General features: G+C 40.2%; 1 protein-coding gene across 2 annotated transcripts in view; it reads right to left on the bottom strand.

Annotated features, from left to right (window-relative positions):
- The window catches only part of rap1gds1 (RAP1, GTP-GDP dissociation stimulator 1), a 66208-nt gene extending 51508 nt beyond the window's left edge, over positions 1-14700 (bottom strand). The window contains exons 1-4 of one of the 2 annotated variants that reach the window (XM_044098624.1): positions 14363-14700; positions 9752-9859; positions 5215-5337; positions 2778-2903 (exon numbers count right to left, since the gene is read on the bottom strand). In XM_044098624.1, the coding sequence (XP_043954559.1) occupies positions 2778-2903; positions 5215-5337; positions 9752-9859; positions 14363-14366 (361 nt within the window). In that variant the 5' untranslated portion in view covers positions 14367-14700. The remainder of the gene's footprint in view (positions 1-2777; positions 2904-5214; positions 5338-9751; positions 9860-14362) is intronic. The other variant, XM_044098625.1, reaches the window with a different exon arrangement.
- Between the last annotated feature and the right edge of the window lie 1343 nt (positions 14701-16043).

The following is a 16043-nucleotide window of genomic DNA, read 5'->3' on the forward strand; positions in this document are numbered from 1 at the left end:
AAAAAGAGAAAAGTAGATGCCGAAAATCGAGCGTTCCAACACGGAATGGACTGATGCATACATGTTCATTCTTCCACCCGCGAGCATGAAACCAGTGTGCCTCATATGCCCATGTTCGGCTCCACATACAGCTGTGAGGCAGTGTTCTCTACAATGAACATAATAAAAACAAAATATCGTTCCAAGCTCACCAATGAGCATCTGCACATGTGCATGAGAATGGCCCTGACCTCCTTCAAGCCCAGATTTAAAATGTAGGCAGGGCAAGCCAAAGCTCAATTCTCACACTGAGCAAGGGAAATTGGGGGAAGACAGAGAAATCTGTAAGAGAAATAGTTCAGGTGTTTTGAGAGTTGTTTTGTTGAGCAGAAATATTGAGATTGTTCAATCAAAAGGAAACTGAAGCTGCTATTTTTTCTTAAGCACTTTCTTTATTTTTGAATACATAATTTAGTTATTTTTAATTTAAACTGCAGCCACACAATGTTATCCTGTGTTTCAGTGCTAATAAACTTCTTTGAAATTATTTTAACCTGTATTATTTTTTTTTTAACACCATGTATTCCGATATTGTCATACTGCAAATAGACGATATTGCGGACCTCTGCTTGAGGAAATTTCTTTGAACTGGACCTCCTCACAATTTTCTTGAATACCCCTGCCCTAGATTGTTGTGGCCCCTCCGATCTAAATCAGGGGTTTTCCCCACTGGGATCGTTAAGGCAGCCTGTTGAATGTGACAGGTAGCCAATCAGAAAGCCGGATTCTCCTCCTGCTATCTGAGGGGAAATTACAGAGGGGAATCCCAAACAGCTGACACGATGCAACCTGAAGTCCAGCAGACATTGGAGATGATATGTGGAAACAACATGATTTTCATTCAGTCAGGACGTTACGCTGACACTAGAGCCACATGCGTTGCAGGTAGATTGTAGTAAAGCATTGATTAATGCCTGGTTTTAAAATTAGTTAGCTGGACTTGTAGCCATTATGTTGTGCTCATTGTTGGACACCACACGGCACATCGAACCCGATCGAACCGTTATACCTAGGATTTCTGTTGGCTAATGTGTGATCTCAGATTTTGAAAATGGGCCGACAATCGACCGACAGCACTAAGATTGTGTAGTGTGAACTGGACATTACACTGAGGAAATGAGGAAGGGAGGGTCAGTGGAGAGCATCGGAGTTGAGCCTTTTTTCATTCAGTGTCATCAACAGAAAGAGAAAAAGGCTGGAAGAGACGATAACGCCGATAATTAAAATGACGTCGATAGTTTTAATTTATTGTACGATTAATCGATTAATCGTTTATCGCGACAGACCTAGATACACTTTATTTTTAAAAGAACACTCAACACTGAAACTGATCAAATAAACAAAACAACAAAAAACAAAAATAAAATGGATTTTCAGTCTCCACTAACAAAATTTATACAGTTGTGTTTTTAGAGGAAGACTCAAATATTTATTTCAGCTATTTGCAGAAAGCTGTTCTCCCTAACCAGAGGTCCACTGTAATCTTTACTGCAGTAATCAAACTAGAGGATTCTGTCAATGAACTGTAGAAGCTAGGTTTGCTTCTATGGTGCATTCAAATGCAGTTCAAAACATCATGGTTGGGAACAAGACATATCATCACAATCCAGCAGGAGGAGAACCTTTGCAGCGTTGGTTCTCAACATTTTCTGGGCCAACATTCCCCTATTCATTATCTAGGTCCCTTACCGCCCCCCATCAAAGAGGATGTAGGCTACTTTCATTGAATATTCAATGAGAATTAATTATTGCACTCTCACTTATTAAAATCCTGTTTATTTATTATTATTCCGACTTCTGCATGTTTTAACTACTAATGCTAACTTCACCCAATTTTACTAATTCATATATTAAAATTTTACTATTGTACTTTTTAAAATATTTCCGCTTTTGTGCCAATTTCAGCTCCATTAGAATTGAAATTCTTCAAAATTCCACAAAATTCTAAAATCTTCTACTTTGTGATAGCTTACTACTTCTGCCTACTTCAACGTAGATATGCCATTCAACTTTTAAACTAGTTACAAGGCTTTAAACTATCTATTTCACAGAGGTTTTGCCAAAAAATCTTAATTTTATCTGCTCTGAGGAAATCTTGACGTGTCCAGAAGAGAATCGATAATATGATTGATGGTTGCAAACAACCTGGAGACAGGATTCATCAGCATTGCTTTCTCCATCTTATACTTAAACTCATCAGCTTTGCTTTATATTGTATTAATCTTTCACCTACCTCTGCCTGAACAAATGCCAGGTCCTAGCAGATTGCAGAAGACCATCTCTTCAATAAACTCTGCATCACATCTGACAGTTGTAATGAGAATACTGCTGGTAGAACGTGGATTAAATGACAAAGTTCCTCAGAATGAACATCACTGAAGGGTTGCAAATAGCCATTTTACATGCAATCATATTATTATCAGATCAGCTGGAATCTCTTTTAGGTTTGCATATCACAGAACAGTGGAGCTTAAGATTCAATATGTGACTCTGCCCACATTCTAGACACATTAATCACTTCTGAGGTAGATGTAATCTTTGAATTTGTTAGTATAAATATTTCTTTTACTGTGTTAAAAGAAATTATGTAATACAAAAACAGTCCAATGGAGTCCAAAATATCAGCCCTGATCCAGTACGCCCTTTGTTGCCCAATTTCTGTAGCTTTTTGGTAGATGATTAAAAGACACATAATCCTCTGAATCACCATTTCCAAAGCAAATCTAACTCTTACTTACGGCTGTCATAGCAGATGTTGCCAAGCGCTCGACCGGTTTGCAGTAAAACCTCCTGGTCGGTGGAGTTTAACAGCTGAACTAGAGGAGGGATGAGGCCAGCTTCCACACAGGGATTCCTCATGAACTCTGGAGAAAAGGGATCAGATTCCAATTACTAAAGAGAATCAGAATTCTGATTCTGAGTTTATGTGACAGAACGACACATATGGAAGAAGAAAGCCAGAGACGACACACAATGAATCCACTAACCTCAGAATAGCCAAGGGAAGATGTAGTGGACCAGGTTTTAGCTAATTCCCCAGTACAGGAATGTAACAGTGACATTTCAAAATGAAAACACAAGTTGATCAGGTCCATTCATTTCAATTTGGTTTATTTCATATTGTTCTGTAAAGAATTAAATACAAATAGTAATCTAATGTTTTTATATCAGATTAAAGAAAAAAATATATATCACAAGCAAGATGCAAAAAAATGAATTGCATAAACAACCCACCAATTTTTATAAATTAAAAAGTGTGGTGTGGATTTGTATATCCTATCCCAGACTACCTGCAGGTCTTCTGAGCTATGACTCTACCATGCTCTTTGTATCTATTAATGTGCAAAGTAGCTTAAACTCAGGTTTGATGGAAAGAGTCTCTGAAAAATCTATTTCCAAGACTTGCTGCAGATTTTGATTTAGGTCTGGACTTTGACTGGGCCATTTTAATCATATAAATATGCCTTGATCTAAAGCACAGCTTCTCATTCCTTGTTATCAGAGTCTCCTCTAATCATGAGTGAGCATTTACTGCAGTTAAAAGTCCATTCAGCTGTTCAAATGTATTAGGGCTGCAATTAACTCTTATTTTATTAATCAATTATTCTACTGATTGATCAGATAAAGAACTCTGCAGAATTTTCAAAATATAGTACTGTAAATACAGTAAAAATGCAAATAAAGAAATAATTAAATTATTTTTAAAGTGAGAAAATCGTTTTATCATGTAAAATGTAGTACCAGTATAGTGTGAGTGAACGATACATTATTTGTGGCAAAGGAAGCACCTGCAGCTAAAACAATCCTAACATCAACTAGTGAAAAGCTCAGCTCTGTTTGCTGGGCTGAACATCAACCGAGTGTAGGGCTGATCAGGGATTTTTCTATTTACTATCAAATTAATTATTTTAAATAAAAGGTGTTTAGTAGGAGATTTTTTTTAATAGAATTTGAACCAGGTTAAGCTAAAACTGCCACTTGAGTTCTGAGTAGAACTTGCACACAAAGTATGTGCATTTTAAGGTTTTGACTACGTTAAATGTAAAATGTTTATACTTTCTGCACATGTTTGACTTAATTACTTTACATTTCTTCTTTCAGCAAAAGGCCTTTTTTAGAATCTGTAGTCTCCAGGTAACAATTAACCAATTACAAAATTAGTTAATTATTTCAATTGATTCATCATTATTAATCCAATTCATTGTTCCAATCCTGAACAGAAAGGAAAGCTTCCACAACAACATAATTCTCCTTCTATCAAGATAAGACTTTAAAACCCACTGTGTTAGCTCTGGTTGCGCAGCTCTATATAAACAGCAGGAATAACTTGTAGTCACGCTTTCAGAGGTATGGGTTGAGGGAGTGCTGAGAATGATTTATCTTTGTGAACAAAGAATTATGTAGGGCATATACATTTCAACACACAGCCCAGAGTGGCTCTGTCTTACCTGTAAAGTTTATGTCTGTGTTCCTGGTTGGCCTGAGCATTAGTGGTTAACAAACCAGCGCTAACAACTCATCATGCAAGTACAGCCTGGTAAGGAGGTTTTGCGCTTGCCTTGTAGTCACGCATCTCATTGATTTTATATCATTTTTAGTATTATTTTTACGGTAACAAGATGCATCAAACCATATCAAATGCTTTGTCCCCTTAGTCAGCCAGAGTCAATGCGCGCAGCAGGGAGATCTGAAAGTCTCGTCCCATAAAGTCAGAGTAATATTTCACATACGTAGAGCTGCTCAACCTGTACCAGACAGTGAACTTTCACATCAAACGTCTGCTTAAAGCTGCAGCATGTAACTTAAAAAAAAAAAAAGATTTTAGATATGTATTAAAATATGTCTAATAGGTCTAAATTAGTTGAATTTATTGTCGGATAATTTTTTCATTTTGCCAGATAACAGTATCATTTATACCAATACCGAAAAATTAACAACCATTCCAGGCAATCGGCCTCATGGATGATAGGTACCGGCCCCGCCACGGTGCCCCGTCCACCGGGCTTAGAAAGTTTTCTGGGAGAAACCTTCCAACTCTGCATTTATGAGAGGTTTGAGTGAAGAAGGGCTAGTCAGGAAAGGCTCTGACCAAGCCAACACCTGGCTTCCCTATATCCAAGCAGAGACCATCCTTAGCAGGTGAACCTGGTCACTGACTTGGTAAGAGGAACTTACCATTTTTGGCCATCTCTGCTATGATGTTGGCGACCTTTGGGGTGCAGGAAGACTGGGGGTTGAGTAGGGTGGGGAGCAGGGATAGGATGCCCATCTCCTGCATCTTTCTGCTGGCCTCTGTGTCTGCAGGAAGAAATCACAGAGAATTCAGTTCTGAAGACATGAAGCTAACTTCATCATGATCATACTGTGAACAAACTTAAATGTTTTATAGCTTCCAAATTTTTCTTTACTTTTAATATTCCAATTTTTGAGTCACTTTTGAATCAAGTTTTAATCTTGTTTAATCCCAAACAAAAACTAAATGTAAATATTACATACATGGTTTTTAAAGAGTTATTATGTCAGTCAGTCATATAGTCTTCCAGGTATATTGGGAATCTAAAAATGTCAGAATTTACAGACTCAAATTTCCAGAACCCCAAGTTCTTTTATAGACAATTCCAAACATATCATTTGTACATTTAACTGCAAATTTATTGCACATATTTCTAAAATGTTCTAGCTTTAAATATTTAATCTGATCTAACAAAGACTGGTAGGAAGAGATTGATAAATGATGATGTATGAATAACCAGATGGAAAGACAAGAAGGGAAGGGAATTTTACACACAGATTCCAAAAAATTCTCCACACTATTTATTTTCACACATGGAGATGACCTAAATCAGTGGTTTTCAAAGTGGGGGCCGCGGCCCCCCGGGGGGCCGCAAGGGGGCGCCTGGGGGGCCGCGGGAAGACGAAGAAGAAGAAAAAAAGTTATACATGAAATTATTTTATTAAATAAAAATAATTAAAATATTCCTGTCTGGGTATAACTGCATTATGAAAATCATTCACATAAAGCTTACAAATAATATTTTTAAATAATGCATCTCTTTCCTTTTTTTTTTCTTTTTTGCATCTCTTTCTAATTGGTTGGCATAGCCATGACCATGACGCACTCGTAAACAAACCTGACTAGCTTGCGCCGACATTAGCTTCGTGAAAATAATAGTGCTAAACAGATAGGAGGCAAACAGTTAACATGGACAAGTTTTTGAAAAGAAAAAGACCTGGCGAAGACCCCACCAATCCACAAACATCTGATCAAACACAGAGGAGCTGCAACTGACCAAAAAAGTTGAGGAAGTATGAAAAGGACTATATTAACTATGGATTTACAGTCACACACAAAAATGGACAGGAGTGCCCTAAATGTGTGCTATGCCTCGAAATTCTTTCAAACGAGTGCTTAAAACCGTCCAAACTTAAACGGCATTTACAACAGAAACATCCAGCGCAGGCTGAAAAGTCAGTGGAATATTTCAAACGCAAGGAGGAACAAATAACGAAGCAGACGACAACATTTGTGCAGCAAGCTAACGTCCCCGAGAGAGCACTGAGAGCATCCTATGCGGCATCGTACCACATAGCTCGGGCAAAGAGGCCCCACACCGACGGAGAAGATTTCTTACTTCCAGCATGCAAAGACATGGTTCGGGAAATGCTTGGTGAGGACGCGGCAAAGAAAATGGATGCTATACCACTTTCGGACAACACGGTGTGTAGGCGAATAAGTGACATGGCAGGGGACGTTTCTAATCAACTTTTGGACCAGGTACGAGCAAGTGACTATTTCGCATTGCAACTGGACGAAAGCACTGATGTGGCTAATGCCGCGCAGCTGCTCGTCTACGTTAGGTACCTTCAAGGAGAAAAGTTTGCAGAGGAAATACTGTTCTCCAAAGCGCTTGAACGTAGGGCCACAGGGAGGGAGATTTTGGTGTCTTGGACGATTATATGAGGACAAATAGACTTGATTGGTCCCGTTGTGTTGGAGTATGTTCGGATGGGGCTGCAGCTATGACAGGGAGACACAGCGGAGTGACTGCGCTAATAAAACAGAAAGCCCCACACGTCATTTTCACACACTGTATGCTCCATCGCGAAGCCCTTGTGGCTAAACGCATCGATGACGAGCTTAACCAAGTACTGCAGGAGACCGTGCAGGTGGTTAACTTTATTAAAAGTCACCCCGTGAAGGACCGACTCTTTGGCATTCTGTGTGACGAAATGGGAGCTCCGTTTAAAGGATTGCTGCTGCATTCAAATGTACGCTGGCTTTCTCGAGGGGCAGTTTTAAACCGTGTATACGAGATGCGGACAGAGATCGCTGAATTCCTTGAGTCTGAAAAACATCAGCTGGCAAGCCGTTTCACAGATGCACCATGGCTTCTCAAGCTTGCATATTTGGCAGACATATTTCACCATCTAAATGTACTGAACCAAAGCATGCAAGGACGTGAAACATACATACTGCATCTGCAAGACAAAGTACGTGGGTTTTCCATGAAAGTCGCCCTATGGGCAAGCAAGGTGAAAGAGGGGACTACAGAAATGTTCCCACAACTACACCAAGAGTTGTCATCTGGTGGTGATTTGGACACCATTTCCCCTTTGATACTGTCACACTTGGAACACCTCCAGGGATATTTCAGAGACTATTTCCCTGACCTTGACAACTCTCAGCTAAACTGGGTCAGGACCCCCTTTGCCAATGATGTTGGCTCTTCTCTGGACTTAAAAGCACAGGAGGAACTGATTGATATGTCCATCTCATGGGACTTAAAAGTCAAATTTGAAACCCTTTCTCTCCCAAACTTTTGGCTGTATGTAAGACAAGAGTTTCCCACCCTAGCTGAAAGGGCTCTGAAATGTCTCCTTCCATTTGCAACCACTTACTTGTGTGAGTCTGGCTTTTCAACTTTAAAAGTACTGAAAACTAAACACAGATCACGTTTGAATGTGGAGAATGACATGCGTGTTGCTCTGACAGACATCAAGCCCAGACTTGACAAACTGTGTAGAAGCCATCAGGCCCACTGCTCCCATTAGCATGGTATATCTCTGTCTCTCTCTCTCATGTAGCCTACATTTGTTGTTTGGTCTGCATTATAGAAAATGCCTGCATGTTTAATTTGGGACAAACTTTTATTTTGTTCACAAATCTTTCTGTTTTTGCAAGGTATAAAGAAGTTCATCGTTTTAAAAAGGTTATTAAAATTTAAGTGGTGGGCCTATGTTATTGTTATATCTTATTCATTAAATTAATTAATTAAAGGTTAATAAAATATAATTGTGACTTCATCTTTACAAAATAAATGTGTTTTTATTTAGATGGTTTGTTCACTCATTTTTTAATTCTGTTGTTGTAACTTACACATGAGTGTTTACGCATGTTTCATATGAGGGGGGCCTCAGCTGAAAATGTACTGGTGTAGGGGGGCCTTGGCATGGTAAAGTTTGGGAACCCCTGACCTAAATCATATTTATCCTGACAGACACGCCCACCGTGGCCTCACGTATAATAGAGTGAGCAGCTTTCACACAAAAATTTGGCATCTGGACAAATTTAGAAAAGTGCGCTGCACAAGAAAATTCAGATGTATAAAACCATGTGCACGCATGTGGCTCCAGGTGTGTGGCTCCACATGCACCCATAAATACATCAGTAAATTAATATAAATACCCAGATGGCTGACGATGGTTATGGTTCTTGGGATAATTAAATGTCATCATAACTCATAAGTTATGATTAAGTTATGATGTTATGATATATAACTTATGATGAATTAATATAAGTAGCTCTAATAATAATAATTGTATATTTTATTTAAAAGGCATCTCGGCTCCACGGGTTCAGTGGTCCACCATGGTCATTCAGTTTGAATCTAAAGCACTACAAGACTGCAGCTGTCATGTTCGGCTTTTAAACCTGTGTTTCCCCATTTCACTCCACCTCACCAGGTTTTATGCTACCATCTCTGGTTGGAGACTAGGGGCCTGGCAGGTAACTGAGCTAATGGTCACACGGTGACCAGAGACAGCACTGCTCCCTCTTTATTCCTTTCTATGGAGTTAATGTGGTGTGAAATTTTGAGCTCGAACACAGAAACGTGCACAGACATGTTAGCGACGCAAAAACAAAAAAATTTTGTATCGTCGCTATAAAGCCCCATGTATGGAGTTCAGCCCGAGTGGCTTTTGACTCCCTGGTTGTTAAGCCGTTGCCAAGAAACCAAGAGGGGAGGAGCAATCTGAAATCTTAAACCATCAGCAATAAAACAGAAGCAGCAAAAACTTTTGCTGCTTCTGTTTTATTGCTGACGGTTTAAGAGTACAACAGTTGTCTCATTGTCAATTCTTCTAGCCATTATTGTCCAAACTCAGCTAGCCTGCCTTCAATACAGCTTGAAGGTTGGGTAATTGTGAAACAGTACTAATACAGTAAACAAAAAAAATGTGCCCATTGCACACAGTATGTTTACCCTTAAATATTGCTCAGCACTCTGGCATTACATCAGCACACTCATCCTCAGCACATTTCACACATGGACTAACTGAGCTACCATCCTATCATCACTGTGTTGGTCCTTTGAAACATATCAAGGATATAAAGATATTTGTGAGTTCTGATGGTGAGAGCAGTCTCCTTAAACGGAAGTAGATCAGTGTACTTACAACACACCAAGTAGAATCTATAGCTTGTACTCACTGTTTTGGGTGAGTGCGCTCAGCAGGCAGTCCAGGCTGCTCTCCGTGCTGTCAGCGGTATTGTCTGTAGACGCCAGCTTCAGCTTCTCCAGCGCTTCCCTTAGGCTCTCTAAACACAAACACATCACCATTAGGACCACAGCGAGCAACTATCAGCCGCATCAGGCACGTGCAGAGGGGGGGGGGGGGCGAAGGGGTCTCGAGCCCCTGCCCTTTTTATCCTTGATGCCCTAGTGCCCTTTTTGAGTTTTTTTTTTAAAAAGATAATAATAATTTTAATTTTTTTCTTTTTAATCTGTATGTCAGAAGGCCTGCTTGTGGCCCTCAGCAAAAATATTTAATTAAATAAAATAATTTTGCAAAAAAAAAAAAAAAAAAAAAAAAAAAGAGAAAAAAAAACCTAGACTGACTGCTCTCAATATAATAATGACTCAGAGCCTCCATGTTGTTCACACATCGGGTCCATGGTGAGGAGGAGGGGGCGGGTTGGTGTTTTCTATCAAATTATTTTTTTCATACACTGGTTTGTGAATAAAAACGTAGGTCTGATGTTGACGTTAGAAAAACTGTTTCTATTTATATTTTTATAATCGTTCTTGCAATAGCGGGACAAAATCCGCCTCGCCCCTAAACACAGAAATGCTTCAGCTGCAGAGAAAACTTCTGACTTTAACTTAATCAGGCTGCTAAATGCCTGGTTCGCTACAGGCAGTCTGAGTCGGTCCCACTGACAGATGTAAAGAATGTCTGTAACACACGGTACCGGCTGTCACCGCAAGTCGCAACGCAGCTCGAAGCCCCAGTACTACCTGGTACCGGATGGTACCACCTATTGACTGTTTGCTCTGCTTCTCCTTAACGTTTCTACCAGGCGGTTTAAAGCCGCTACTGACGGGATCTGGGCTGGAGGTTCGCGGCTGTAAATAGAAGTTACTACAGAATCTCAAGTCTTAAAGGAAGATTCGGCCCAATTAGAGCATTTAGACTTCACAAAATAAACATCAGAGAAAATATTGTAGCAATAATTAGAACCACAGCAAAAATCCAAACACGCCACAATGAAATGAATCAAAATGTCTCCAAAGCATCGGCGGACTGACAGGGGCCACCGGGGGATTCCAGGTAGATTCCAGGTAGATTCCAGAGATGCGCATCGCAGCGGCTGCTCATGCAGAGCCGGTCCAAGGTAATATGGGGCCTTAGACAGAACCCTCCTCCCCCCAGAACCTGTCCTATTAAGAACCTCAGCATCACTAACATGTTTAAATATTAATAAGGTGAATCTGTAAGAGGGAGACCAGGTTTATTGGCCGAGTTTAAAATCGATCACTGATTATTGGTGATTTGCTGTGATGTATTTGTAAACAAACCCAATTCAAACACAAAGATTACACCATATTGTAGCCACGGTAACACAACAATCAAACTATCAAGATGATTCTTTAAACTTTTACAAAGTAAACTTCCTAATTAAATCCTAAATGTACTATTTATTTTTCTCAGCTGAGGGTCTGGAGGCCCCTGAATGTCTGGAGGGCCCTAAATGGCCCCTACCAGCAGCTACTGAGTTTTCTTCATCTTGATATTCCAGTCTTATAATTGTAGGTCTCAGAGTTGCTAACATCAAACCCTTTGAGCTTTTTTGGATCTATAAATCATTCTGCATCCAGGTTGTTCTCGAGGTTAAATGGATATCATTGGGGCTTAATTAGTAAAATGGCAGCAATTTTGCTTATTTCATAACCAGAGACTTTCTCTCCTCTGATCTGTTTAACAGCTACAGTCTCAGATCAACTCAGACCTCCAGGACTGTCAGCAGCAGAAACAGAAACTTTATACCTGTTGGGGAAATTTTAGACTATATTTACTTTGGATTTCCCCATGTGATGGCAATGATATAGTAGGATTCAGTTAGATTATTGATTAATATGGGTTGTTGCTATGTTGTTGTACAGTGTTTTTGTTCAATGTGCCCCTTTTTTAAATTTGAGCCCCTGCCCCTCCAAAAGTCTCTGCACAGCCCTGAGCAGCACTGCCTAAAGAAACAAAGTTTCATCATGATGATTTGTGATGCTGAAACAAACTCTATTCGGATCAGATATGGGAGGTGGAGAATGTTGAGTGTCATACGATGGAATTCACACTGCTTGAGCCTTTCCACGTTTCATAATCTTAGAAGCCATAAACCAGAGTTCCCCCAATGCTTTATCAGCCTGGGGGCTACCAGGCTTTACTTGCCTCCCCACCAGGCTAAGCGTTGTTTATTTTATGAAGGGTGTTTTATACAAGAGTTAACAGTAACAGTAAAGACAGCTAGGTATAAAGATGATGCAATGAACTGGGCGTGAGCACCAACTGCACCAACCTACACCTGTCCATTGGCTTCATATGCTAACGCTATCATTTCAAAATTATGATGCCTGCTTGTTCACAAAATTATTACCCTTTCCCAGATTTCACACAAGAAATACATATTTCCGTTATGCATTATCTGAGTCTGGAGGATCTTTTATTTTTGAAAATCCTTTAACCAGATTCTCTCAGGTACGCCTTGAGTGCTAACATTGAGCCCACAAGCAGCAAAAAGAGTAAGAAACAGATCCGATGTCTTTGGGAAGTTCCTTTGCGAAGGCAAATGGCCCAAAGAAGAGACAGGAGAATGGATTTATCCTGGTAGGTTATTTCCACATTCTAACCCCGATCTACATGATATGTGGTGACCGGCTCGCTAATGAGACGAGAAAGCTTCAAACTGCTATGCCATAAACAATACTTCGGGTGTCATTGTTTCTCATCACTCCCAGATGGGACTGTCTCGTTTCAGAGAAACAAGTGCAGGCTCCCATTAATTTGTCGTTATGGCCATTAATTTGTCGTTATGGTCAGAACTAGGTCTCCAACTTTCAGCCCTAAAAAGATTATGTGGTGTTCCTATGGTGGCCCAGAAAGGTCAACAAAATGCAAAAGCAATAATATAATAGCAATCAAACACCCACAACGATAGTATGCTTCAAACAAAGTTATGCTTAAAAGAAGAGGTATACAAAAAACGAATTGTATGCTAAAACCAAGATATACTAAAAACTAAAATTACGCTAAAAATGAAAGCTATGCTAAAAAAATGGAAGGTATGCTAAGATGGAAGGTATCTGTTTTGGTTTCATGTTTTGTTTTGTTTTTTAAATAAAATAAAACCTGGTCAAATCTTTGACTATGTGCCTGACAAACTATAGTGAAAATGGATGCATAACTACTGGTGTGAATTTTGATTGCAACACATAGAAAAATAAACAAAACGAAATACACTCATCTGTTGTTCAATGGCCAATACAGTCTTTCTTCTAAATCAGTGCTGGCCAATTTAGACTTTCTTTCAGCAAGTCAATTTGATTAGTTCTAATTTTTAAATCAACATTTACATCTTACAAACACTGACCAAAAGGGGAAAAATATCTGCAGCTTTTTTGATTGAAGCTATTGCTTACAATCCAATGGAAAACATAGACATTATGTATTATCCCCACCTATGCATCAAATAATATCTTCTCATGTCTACTCAATGAAATCAAACAAAGGAGCATCAAAAGCCATGTTTGTTGATGCATTTCAAAAAAGAAAAAAGTGAGACTTTTCAGTTCTGAACCACTTAATGAACTGACTTTATATTAACTGACCTGCTAATCACAAGTGCCAACATCAATCACTGCCTGGTTGATCATAAATCATAAGGGTTTTAGGGTTGATCATAAAAACTTTACTGTCTGATTTTAATTATGAGTATTACCTAAGCTAATCAACAACATTCAGTACAACTGCAAAATGGTTAACGACATAGGAAACTAAATGAAGTGATACAAAAGCTGTTTTGTTTTAATTGATCTCCTCAGAACTGCCCACCCAGTAAGTTAGAATACTGCACTGCCTGAAAATTTGTCTTTTCAAATACATATATACAAATATACAGCTCAAACCTGTAATACGACTGTAGATGTTGTCTCCTGCCATTTTAGGACAGGTTATGTCTTCAAAAGCTGTCAACAGTGTGGTATAATCAGTCCAGATGCCACACTGAAATGCCTGCAGCATGCCAGGGATTCAGAAACAACCCCATACTCATTATCATCAGAAACCAGTGGAGACCGTGGAAGCAGCAGAAACGGCATCAAAAGGTGGGCTGCTTGATCTTATTGCATAATTGCTGTGGGATGGCGCAGTGCCATCTTCTCCATCAACACCACGGTGCCATTTCACTAGAGAGCCCATTCTTTTCACTGCGGGCCCTCCAGGGACCAAAGGGGCACCCCCACAACATATCTATGTTGCCAACAGCACAACAAGCAAGAAAATAAGATGATGGTAGATGCAGAACCTACCCCACCCCGAGAAAGGGCGCGCGCAGTTTCGCGCGTGCACACATAGGTTGGTGCTAGTCAGGTCTTCTTCCTATGACTGAACAATCACTACGGTGGCAAAACCAGGCTACGGTCCCACCCAGGCTGATGTGAGACGGAACATTTTCTCGTGTGATAAATATATTATGTTCCTACTGAATGAAGACAGTTGTTTGCTAACTCGGCTCACAGTGAGGCTGTTCGGTTAGCCGTCTACTCACCCATCTCAGCAGGATGTCGCTCCAGAAATCCGAGAGAGTTTTAAAACCGATCTGTAGCAGCCAGAGGCCCCGCTTTCCGCCTGGATCCGGGTTCAGTTCGCGGCTTTACGTGAGCTAGCTTATGGAGCCGGGGGAGAAGCTCCAGCAGCGGCTGGGTTTTCCCGTTCGGATAGACGCTGCCGGGCCTGTGCTCCGGGGACGATCAGGTTAACGTTGTTTACTTCCTCTCATGTCCACACCAACAATCACTGATCGGCGATTCCCTGAAATACTGCCTCACTCTGACAAGGCTTCGTCAAGACATAAGCTAGCTCGGAGAACCCAACTTCCGCTCTCATCCTTCAAAATAAAACAACTTGACTAACAAAGTTCTCACCCCTAGATGGCGGTAGAACTTCAAAAGTGCGGATAAATGACTGGGCTATAGTTTTCAGTACAGATAAAGATCGTACTTAACGACGGAGTGGTAGAGCCATACTAATAAAAAAATCTAAACATGTTTAGTTTTATCATTGTGTAAAGACTATAATCAGGGCTGTCCACCATGATAGACAGTCCCACCAACCAGGTCATCTCCCCATGAAAGTTTTTCAACAGTCACTCCATGGTTGCCAACTTAGTGACTTTTTTTATGTATATTTTGCACACACACACACACACACACACACACCCACACACACACACACACACTCTTTCATTTCAGCAAGTCAGGTTGTTTTAAAGATTGGTAATCAGCCAGAAAATTGCAGTCAGTGCTACTGTAATACTTGAACGTCCTGACATATTTGACAGAACACTCCAAAGGAAGAAAAACTTGACAATGTTCTCTACTCATCCTCTATATACTGTATTTATTTATTATTCTTCATTTCTATATTTTTCTGTCTCCCTCCCTCTTTCAATTTTTATCAACTATCTTTCTCTCTAATTATCAGGTTTATTTCCTTACCAAGCTCAGATAATCAGGCCGAGTACTTCCCCTCTGACAGCCAAACCTGGTCAAAACTTTTTTTCTGTGATGACTGAATTTAGCTGCGTGACAGGGCAGGGCATGACGCACAGGAGCTACTTTGTAAAGTCGACCCTTCGCCATATGGAATAGGACAGTTCCTCCCACTGCTGCTAACTGGAGACTAAAGCAAGTTCCGCTTTTTTCAGTTCACATTGAGCGTGTGCGGGCAGAGCAGTCACATTACTTTTCTGTGACTTTAGCTGTTTTCTTGCTCTTTAAAGTACTGTTTTCTTTCTGTGACTAGCTGTTTTCTTGGGTTTCTGTGACTGTTTTTTTCAGTCACAGGAACCCATTTCAAAGCATCACTAACATTTAGCATAGTTGAACATACAAAACACAGCTGCGGTGGATGGAGGATAAATCAGCCACTGGGTTTGGATGTACTCACCACTTGGAGCTGGCTTTCAAAGCGCGATCTGGAGAAGAATCGTTTCTGATGTTTGTGAACCTGTTGCTCTGATGTTTTAAAATTAACATCCATATTGTGACACCTCCCTGTTTCTTGTTCAGCCCAGTAAACTCATCAGTTTTTACCCAAAGCACAGGAACTCAATATTGTATGGATTATCCATCGTTGCACATGGTGCAGAAGTTCGCCCTTCCACCGCCTCTGACTCTGCAGGCGCCAGATCTGACACAGCTCCAGGTTCTGGTGGCACCGTAGAGCCG

The sequence above is a fragment of the Gambusia affinis genome, linkage group LG18 (assembly GCF_019740435.1).
Source record: "Gambusia affinis linkage group LG18, SWU_Gaff_1.0, whole genome shotgun sequence".
Taxonomy (NCBI): domain Eukaryota; kingdom Metazoa; phylum Chordata; class Actinopteri; order Cyprinodontiformes; family Poeciliidae; genus Gambusia; species Gambusia affinis.